The 10,568-nt window shown below is 39.5% G+C and overlaps 1 protein-coding gene across 1 annotated transcript; it reads left to right on the forward strand.

Moving 5' to 3' along the window:
• Positions 1 to 8,339: 8,339 nt before the first annotated feature.
• On the forward strand, positions 8,340 to 9,883 carry LOC115797265 (uncharacterized). The gene is made up of 5 exons (XM_030753793.1): positions 8,340 to 8,401; positions 8,519 to 9,223; positions 9,327 to 9,449; positions 9,534 to 9,568; positions 9,646 to 9,883. The coding sequence occupies exons 1-5, from the start codon at positions 8,347 to 8,349 to the stop codon at positions 9,763 to 9,765; spliced, it is 1,038 nt and encodes a 345-aa protein (XP_030609653.1). The 5' UTR covers positions 8,340 to 8,346; the 3' UTR covers positions 9,766 to 9,883.
• The last annotated feature ends 685 nt before the right edge of the window (positions 9,884 to 10,568 follow it).

Here is a 10,568-nt window from a genome sequence, read left to right on the forward strand (position 1 = left end):
AGACTGCTCTGGATGGTTATCCTTTTAGAAATTTCTACACTCCACCTGAGAAGAACTAAAATAAGGATTATGTGAACTAGCAAAATAGTATAGCACACCCTACAAGCCAAGTAGCTGCCACCATTGAAGTGTTTAGTTTCCGCACATTTTATATGCACCTGAATGCTCAGTTTGACTAGCATGCATATCTGTAACTTGTCTCCCATCCACATCTCATCAGAGATCACTGGATCATCCACAGTGTGGATGCACAAACTGCCAGGTGGTTGTCTATACTTGACAACTTTGCCAGTGGGACAAAAATGTTACAAATGACAGATTCAGTGGTCAGTAGTCAAGATAGCTTGCAGGGACAATAGCAAGTTCCAGCCACAAGAGGGCATGAATTCACTTGACGATGCTAACAAGCAAAAAAAAAAAAATAATACGAAAATCTTTACAAGACAGAATATTGTTCTGAATATACAGAGAGAGCTCATTTTTACTTTGGTACTGTCTGAATTAATGACTTGTCTTTTAGGGTTACATGTGTTACTGGTCAAGCACTGCTTGTCTTGCTTGACCTGACAGCATGCCCATGCCCCGAGGAAAGAATATATTTGTGAAAGTTTTAATCACTCTGCATTTGTTTGACTAAATATTTAATCTGAGGGCTGTAAAAGACACTGTGATTTAAAGGAAACTTCCTGTATAAATAAAGCTATTATGTCTAAATAAAAAATACTTTTTATTATGTGGTGTTTCACTGTTTCATTTTACTTTAAAACTCAACAAAAACTACAAAAGTTCTGTTTTTGCCTCTGTACACTTTTATTGAAAATGCAGTGGTGGCTGGTTCAAAACCTGAATAATTGTGAGAGTGTCTCTTGTGATGAACAGTATTTTATGAATATAATATTAATATAATTGTGAATATATATTGTCACGTACACACTCCTCAGCAGATTGTCCCAAGCTGCCTGGGTGAGGAGGAAGTGTAGCCCCCAGTACACCACTCTGCAGTTTACCTGCAGAGGAACAAAACTCTGGTTATTGGCGGCTCTGTTTTGAGAGATATGACGCTTGTGACACCATAATTGATTCATGGGTGCTTCAGTCTGCGTGCCAAAGTATCCTTGGGCAAGATACTGAACCCCGAGTTGCTGTCCGATATGCGAATGTTAGATAGAAAGCACTTAGCTGTAGAAAGAAGAACTTGTGTGAATGGGTGAATAAGGCATGTTGTATAAAGCACTCAAAATAGAGTAGAAAACCAAATTTATTAAACCCCTTCTAAACGTGACTACCCACGGTTGAGACCAGGAAGCAGAGTTGCAGTCTTACAGACCTCTCTGCAGCTTCTCGCCTCCTGCCATCTTCCCAAAACCCCATCCCCATAGAGACTGTCAGAATCCTCAAAGCACAGGCCGAGAAGGACTCGCAGCAATCTTCCATTCCAGCTTATTAATCAACCAAAGTTGATTAATGACCGGTAATTGTACATCTTCACTGTGTGCTGTATACTGGACACTGTGACTCTTCTGAAAAAGAAAGCTTCAAATCAGAAGTGCCTGACTCCCTGGTATAACTCATAAACGTGCAGCTTAAAGCAGAAAACCTGTGAGGTGGAGAGGAAATGGTGTCTCACTAATTAGCCTGGAAAAAGAGTATGTTGCTCTATAAAAAAGCATTCTGTAAAGTTAGGACATCCAACTATTCAACACTGACTGAAGAAACTAAAACAACCCCAGGTTTCTGTTCAGCACTGCAGCCAGACTGACAAAGAGTCAGAGCTCTGCTGAGCCGAGGATTCCTTCCATTTTAACTAGTAATGACTTCATAAATATCTTCAGAAATAAAACTTTAATCATGAGAGAAAAAATATTCATACCAATTGAACAGACATATCTTTATGTACAGGGACCCAACCAGGAAACAGGCATCCACAGTTGCCAGGGCAACAGACCCCACGCAGGGACATAAATCAGAAGAGGCCGGCCACCTGGCCCAGAGGCAGCACCTGCCCCCACAAGCACCCCAGGCCCCAAATCCCAAGACCACAACACAACACACCCACCCAAGCCTCCAACTACCACCAACCAGAGCAGACCCACAGATACCACAAAATATAAGCCACAGCCCTCCAGCCCTATGAAGTCAACAGGCACCCGCAGCTCCAGAGTCCACCCTCAACACATCAAATAAAATTTAAAAAATTATGTTTTTCTTCAAAAGTGACATCAGGGAAAATGAGAATGTTTCAAGGTGATGATAATTTTCAGGTTTTTCAGGTAAAAACTGCAATGTGAATTTCAGCGCTTCAGCATTTTGTCTTCGGGGCTTTGCTGAGCAGCGTTTCCTGGTGTGAGACGCAGTGATGCGCCGTCAGCTCACCTTTGCAGGTATCCCTGTGTGGGATTTCTAATATTAGTGGTGGGAGCGCTATTTATCCTAGGGCTATTAATAACAGCCAGAGGTGGAAAGCAATGAAGTACAAATACTTAGTTACTCTACTTAAGTAGATTTTTCAGGTATCTGTACTTTACTTGAGTATTTATTTTTCTGACTACTTTTTACTTTTACTCCCTACATTTTTACACAAGTATCTGTACTTTCTACTTCTTACATTTTCAAAACAAGCTTGTTGCTTTAGGTTTAACGCGTCTGAGAAACGTTTGCATTTCCAGTCAGTGCAGGAGCCTGTTCCTGGTTGCGAGTGTTTTTTCTTCTAAGTCACAACAACAGGGAGGTAACAGACACAGAGGGAGAGGCTCCGGCAATGCTTGCTCGGAGACCGGAAAAAGCTGGAGGAAGGTGCGCTTTACATAGACCGCTTTTCCACCGACGGGGTTCCGGTTCCGGTGCCAGTATTTGAACAGTTCAGCGGTTTTTTCCACCACGAACGCACTCGGTGCTCGGCCAAAAAACGGGCCCCACAAGCTAGCTGGTCTGGAACCAAGAACACGTGATGAAAGCGGCAGAAAGGCGTGACTCTGCCGTCTCAACATAAACGTTTCTACCATATTTCAAGTGTATTACGTGAGAAAAGTGAAGCAATTTTCACGGCTGTGAATTAGGTTCGGCTCTATGTCTGAAATTGCTGCTTTGTATCAGTTCATATCACAGACGCTGCAGTAGTTTTGTTTGGACCGTAAAACGTGTTCGCAGCACAAGAAAGGGGAGCGTGTTCTCCCATGTTTGCGCTCTTCGGCTTCCGTGTTCAGATGAGGACCCCCCCACTAGTGTTGTAGTCAAGACCACCTAACCCGAGACCGAGACAAGACCAAGACCAGAGGGTATCGAGACCGAGACAAGACCAAGACTTTTAGGGTCCGAGACCAGTCGAGACCAAGACCGAGGGGGGGCGAGACCGAGACAAGACCAAGACCAGTGCCTGACACTACATGACACAATAAAATGTGAAACATGATCAAAATCACTTCTCAAATTGATCTGAAAGATCCGCATTCCCATAAAATCATCCTGATATTAAACACTCACAGCTCAAATAAATATAACCATCTTTATTTAATACTCCTGGGTGACTTCCATCATTTATCACAGAATGTAAAACAATTATTCATAGTTCATCACAATAGTCTTAACTTTTCTCTGCCTTTCATAAACAATACATAAAGTTGTGTTGTTTTTAAACCAACAACCTTTGTAAAAATGGGTGCTTTTTCAAAACCACATAGCTAAATGTGTAAAACTGAAAAAATGGCAAACACTCATCAACAGTAAGAACTAAAGCCTTTAATCTTATACAGATTAAAGCTGCAGGATGTAACTTTTATAAAAAATCTGGTTTTTACATATTTGTTAAAACTGTCACCATGTCAGACAGTATGAGACCGATAATCTGCGAAAAAAATGGAGCTCATCCACCTCCTCCCTGAACCGCTCCCAGTCAAAAACAACCAGTCAGAGCCAGGAGGAGGGTCTTAGCACTGTCAATCACTCCTGGTGTATGCTGCTCAATGTAGTTGTGTGCAACACTTCATAATTTGGTATCGATCCTATGTAAAGTAAACACAGGGCCATTATCACCGATACTGATACCAATACTTTTTAATAATTATGAAGAATTTCCATGAAGTTTAACTGGTTTGAGATTTTTTTCCTTTGGATCATTAATTAGTTAAAACCCAGGATAGAATTGGGCAAAGTTTATATGTAAGTAGAAAATACTTTATCAAAATAAAAGTTATTGTTCTGAAACAATAGAACAAAACAATTTTCCCCATACATTGATGTCTGGAATTTTTTTTCATAAATTAAGTGTACAAAATCATCACTCAAGAACAAATGCAAACTTTTTTCCAGGTAGATTTTTCAGAAAGTATAATAAAAAAATTTTATTAAAAATGTTCCTTCATTCACTAATTTTCTACAAATTTAAATTTAAATTTGATTTAAATGTTTCATAGCAAAATCCTTTTTTTTCCCAAATAAAATATGTTATGCATCACATGACAGTATAACAAAACACTGTGGGGAGGGGAGGAGCAAAGTGCTCTGTGCTGTGACAGGAGCGACACTTAGACAGTCAGCTCGCATCTTTGATGAAACCGCAGCACTGCATACAGGAGAGAAACTGAAGCCAAAGTATCGATCTCATTACACTGATATTGATCAATACCAATACAACGTTGGCATCCATATTATCGATATTAGGATCAATCTGCCCACCACTAGCTCAATGTACTAATGGCGGAGAAACAACTTACTTACTTCTCTGCTGTTACCATTGGTGGTGGCCATGGTAACTTCCGGGTTCTAGCAAGAAATATTCCTCACCCCAGCACTAATGCTAATGCTAATTAGTAAGCTAATACTAACCACCAAATGCCGCTCCCATTTGTTAATTGAGTGATGGGGCCTAAGACATAACCAGAAAGCAGTAATCAGTTTTTTTGGACGTGTAGTTACATTTCTCGAGGTGCATGTCAGGTTTGCTTCAGAGAGGATTTTCAGTTATACACAAAGGATCAATGCAGAACTCTAAATCAGGCCTTATCAGATCGATAGAATGATCATTTTTGCATATAATCCAGAAAAGTTACATTTATACATCAAGCATTTAATGTGTCCCAGAGTGCCGTTTCCTTCCACTGTGTTTGCAGAAATCACATAAAAAAATACACAACAAAAACATAATCCAGATTCCTCGGCTGCTAATAGCATTTCCTACATTTGAATATCAGCCACCATATTGTGAGCATAAACTATCACGTTTTTAATGCAACAATAGGAAGTGACATCATCTTGCTGGGAACTGTAGTATTTTATTCTTGAAGGCCTCTCATAGCTCTACTGGTGCTGAAAACTAATGTTTGACTATGGCTTTCTGAATACAAGTAGGGCTGCAACTATCAATTATTTTAGTAATCAAGTATTTAATTGATTACTCCGTCAATTAATCAAGTAATTGGATAAGAAATAATTTTTCATTTTAACAATTCATCAGCATATTTTAACTTCCGTACTGCAGATGTTTCTCTGTGTGAAACAAACAGGGTGGATGGAGCAGCTACAAAGTTCTCTGTTCTTCATGTTGCTGATCAGGTGGTTGATAAAAACATTTTGACGGATCCCCTCTGTACTGAAGGGGGTGGAGGGGGCACCGAACGATTGCTAGTGCTAATGGCAGCCCCCCTTTCCCCAGTACACTGTGGTTATAGATCTGTTCTGGTGGCTACAGCTGACGTAAAGAAAAAAATAACAGCTGACATCCTCTGCACAACACGCGCGCACATTCAAACATGTGCACTCACAGCACAGAGAAGTAGGGGCGTGAAAAAACATCTCAGCGATCCACTCGCGTTAAAGGGTCGTTTTTGGTTTTTTTGGAAATGCTCCGCTTACACGGAGACACCTGAGCTGCAGAGCTGAAACGAAACATCAAAGCAACAAATTTGTGTCGAGGATTTTTAATAATCGAATTGCGTTATTCCAAGAATCGTTGCAGCCCTAAAACTTGCATTAAATTTTTAGTTTGTGTATCAAAATACATGAAGGTTGGTATTTACCTTTCATGCTGGGATTTTTTTGTTGAATCGGAAGCCTGAAATTTTCCTTTGATCTTCATTTTCCCTCTTACTTCTCCTCATGTTCATGCCGGTTGTTATTTCGATTTATGCAGCACACGCGTGACCATAGTGAGATCAAACGTACACACTGTGAATGAAACTGTCCGTGCTCTGTGGTAGATTGCAAACTGCGGTGAAATGATACAGGCGTAAGCAGCGATAATAGCAGCGACCTAGCTGGGGCGGAGTCTGTGAGGTGCGCTCCTTTGAGAGGCAGAGGAGCGCAATATTTGTGGGATTTGAATCAGTACGTTTTGCATCCAATAAAAGCAAAGATGTTAACAAATAAATTGGACAGTATTCTGGCAATTTAGTGATATTTCCACAGCTGTGGTCTTGACTGGTCTTGAAATAAAATCCCGAGTCCGCAAGGTCCGAGTCCATGACAAGACCGAGACCATCAAAAAGCGGTCTCGAGACCAAGACCGATCTCGAGTACTACAACACTACCCCCCACACTCATAGATAAAGGAGCGGTTCACAAGCGAGGTGGAAACGCAGGCCTTTCGTAAGCTTTTCGCCGGTTCTTTTGAGAACAGCATTGGGCATGGGCACCGGCACCAGAACCCCGGCAGTGGAAAAGGGGTAATAGAGGCTGCACACCGGAACACTGAGAAAATAAGTGACAGAAAATCAAAAGGACAAAAAAGTGTGTGCAGTTTGTCACACAGTGTGTCTGCTAGCTAAAAGAACAGCTGCTGTATTTTAAGGGAGAGCAAAGAATGAGCGATAACATCACTCAGATGGAGGAAGATGTAAGAAAGAGGTAGAAACATCCTCTAAGGAGCGACTTTTACTTTCTTACTTTGAGTAGATTTCAGAGCCCGTACTTTTTTACTTTTACTTGAGTACAGAAGTTGAACCAGTAATGTGAGTACTTTGGCCACCTCTGATAACAGCTATATCAAATTATCTCTTGGGCCGCATATAATTATATCGCGGGCTGGATGTGGCCCGCGGGCCTTGAGTTTGACACATGTGGTGTAAGATATCCAGAAAGATCAAAAACTCGGGAGGAATAAGTGCAACGAGTCAAACTAGAGTTCTATTCTTTTTTTAGTTAGGATCTCTTTGAAGATGTATTGTGGATTTGGAAATAGTTTTTCGATAGCAGTCTTTAGATCATTTATGTCTTTCTAGTGGTTTGTGGTTCAAAAATAAGGTCTCTTAAGCTTAGGCAAGCTTTAGTAACGTGTACATTCAGGGGCCTGTCACTGATCTTGTTGATCTTTGTGGTTTCAAGCAGGATATGACCTTATTCTAACTTTTTTATTTCTTACCAAGAAACCTCTTATCTGAAATCTTGTACTCTTACCTCTGTCAGTGTTGTGTCATTTGCTGTTTTTGACAGGATGTCAGGCATGTACAAGAATATGCTGTGGTAAGTCAAAACCAATAAAACACTCAAAACAATGAAGTCATTATCAGCTTATTTATATGCTTATATCAGCTCTGTAATACAAGATCCTGCAGTGACAATCTCAAAACCTCACTAACTTTCTGTATTTCTGTTTATTCTTGAATATAGAAGTGAAGGTACTTGTCTTGCAAGCTAAACAGTAAAAGTAATACATTTTTGCATGTACATTTCCTAACTTCTCTGTTCTAGCTGGTGGAAGACTCAGAGTGGATCCTTCCCCAATGTCAATGTCCTGTTTTATCATTTTAAGGAAAGTAATTCAGATCCTGGCCAAAATTCAACAAATGATTTAGCTGTGCATGAAACACCAATTTTCATGAAATTCAACTTGATAATCTTTGCAAAATCACCACCTTGGCTTTCTTTTTGTATTTTATTATTATTATTATTATTATTATTATTATTATTATTATTATTATGTTCTGAGGCATGAAGTAATTTATTTTTGCTATACTCTCTATTATCTAGTATCTGGTGTACTTAGCAGGTACACCCGAATACTCATGACTGTATCTTATTTGTTCCCCAAAATGTAAGAATCAGCTGCCAAAACCTGGCCATCAGTGAAGGTTGTATGAAAATCTTCATCTTATTTATTTATCTATTTATATGTATTTTTTCACAGAAAATAAATACAATGAAAATATTTATTCTGTGCATCTTAAAAGGATGTCAGCATTTTCAAATAAGGGAAAAAACCCCTTAATACCATGGTTTCCAGTGAGCACGTTGTGTTTTGTAAGTAGGACATTCAGTGCAGTGTCACATTTAGTCGGCCAATCAAACACATCCTGCCTATAAAGACTAGAAGAGACCCTTTTCCTTCCTTTTTTTACACACAACTATTTCAGCACCATGGCATCTCCACTCTTGGGTTTCTGTCTCACAATGCTGTTTTCTGGGGATCTTGGTGAGTTGAATGTTTGTTGCTGAAACTTGTAACATTGTTTCATGTCTCCTCTTTTATATGCAAGTTTTTTTATGCTGAATTTTGCCTGCCATTTGCTTTGTCTCTCATTTCCTTCAGCGCATATGACTGATGTAAAGCGGCCCACATGTGTTCATCAGGACAGTAGTTTTTTGTCATGCAAAACGAGTGACAGCTTGACTTTGAACTGTTTCTACAAAGGTGATGTCGCTGCGAGGCTTTACTGGTACAAACAACAACTTGGGCAAAAACCAAAGCTCATCTCGACCTTCTATACATATGAAAACAGCACTTTTTATGGTGAATTCAGGAACAATCCACGCTTCACACTGGATACGAAAAATGGCAAAAACCACTTGATGATCGCAGATTTACAGATTTCTGACTCAGCAACTTACTACTGTATGAGCTCCTATTTAAACATTTTAATATTTTTAGAAAGCATTACTGTCATTGTTGAAGATGCGGATTCAAATGTCCAAGCTTTGCTCCTTCAATCATCTTCTGAGACCCTCCAGCCAGGAGGCTCTGTGACTCTGAACTGTACAGTCCACACCCTGACATGTGGTGGAAAACAGAGCATTTACTGGTTCAAACGCTCAGAAAAATCCCATCCAGGACTCATTTACACCCATGCAGGCATAAATGATCAGTGTGAGAGGAAAGCTGACACACAAACAAACACCTGTGTCTACAACCTGCCGATGAATAACCTGAATGTTTCTCATGCTGGGACCTACTACTGTGCTGTTGCTTCATGTGGACACATACTGTTTGGAAATGGGACCAAGCTGGACTTTGAACGTGAGTAACATCATGACTGAGCTCACTAAAAGTAGTTCCCACTCAACTTCTAAAACCAGAAAATGTAATGAAAGGTCTGTTTCTGATATGTGACTTCCTGCAGACGATGCTGGTGCTTATTTCTCGCCATTCTGGAGCAGTGCCTTTGCGTTCACCTCCATCCTGTGTGTATTGCTGGCTTTCACACTGTGTATGATGGGCCAGAAATGCTGCCGTAAATCTTCAGGTAACTGGTGTTTTGTTGTTAGCTCACAGCTTATTCCATAATTGTGAATTTTGAATCCAACAGCTTTTATTTTCTGTGTTGCAGAGTCTGAAGCCAGTCCCTTCAAAGCAGATGCAAAGGTGACTTATTACAGTTCAGTTACCATTTACTATCATAAAAATCAATCTTTTTATATTAATAAATATTTTGTTGCCAGGGTTTCCAAGTGGCAGAAAAGATCTTTGTTGCTGCCTTAAGTGTCAACCTGAGCAACAGATCAAGAAGTCAGAGGGATCACACCTGGAGTGAATGTGTGTACTACAGTGTAAAGCAGTAGAACAACACACAGCGGTAGAATTGGACGTGTCTCATTTGTTGACAAGATGTTCTTCTCTTGAGATCTTTTTATGAACTGTATAATAACGCATGCACATGTTCATGATGCCATGGTTATTTTCCCAGTAAATGATTTTATAACTTCAGTGTAGGTTGAAGGTGAAGATCAAAATGATACAACAATCATGCAGAAAAGCACAATTGTATACTTGTTTGTTTTTGTTCTTTGTATCATCCTTGTCTATCAATAAAATCTTCTATAATTTTTTTTGTAAATGTTATGTTACTGAAGATCAATAAATAATCAAACATTAAAGACCTTCAAGCTTGAGACTATATCACTGGATTGAAAATGCACACAGTCCAGTTCAGTCCAGTGTCTCTGTGTATGTGGGCCATTGTCATTATATTAGCAAAGACTTGAATATATAAAACACTGACTGGAAATATTTAAAGTCACAGTTTACACATGGCAGAAAGTCTTAACAGTCACAGACTGCTATATGTAATATCAGACCACAGGTGAAAACAACTTTGTATATTGCTTTTTTTAAACAGGCCTCATGAAGATTAAAATTCTCTTTTTCAAGAAAGCCCAATAAGCAATAAGCAACAATACACAACAACATGCAAATGCAAAAATATTGTTAGTGCAATATACACTCCTGATCAAAATCTTAAGACCAGTTAAAAAATTGCAAGAATTTGCATTTTGCACTATTGGATCTTAAGAAGGTTCTAAGTAGAGATTCACAATGCTAAAAGAATAAATCAGCGCAAGAGACAAAATCTTTTGAGCAGGGA

Source organism: Archocentrus centrarchus, chromosome 18, assembly GCF_007364275.1.
Source record: "Archocentrus centrarchus isolate MPI-CPG fArcCen1 chromosome 18, fArcCen1, whole genome shotgun sequence".
In the NCBI taxonomy this organism is placed as follows: Eukaryota; Metazoa; Chordata; class Actinopteri; order Cichliformes; family Cichlidae; genus Archocentrus; species Archocentrus centrarchus.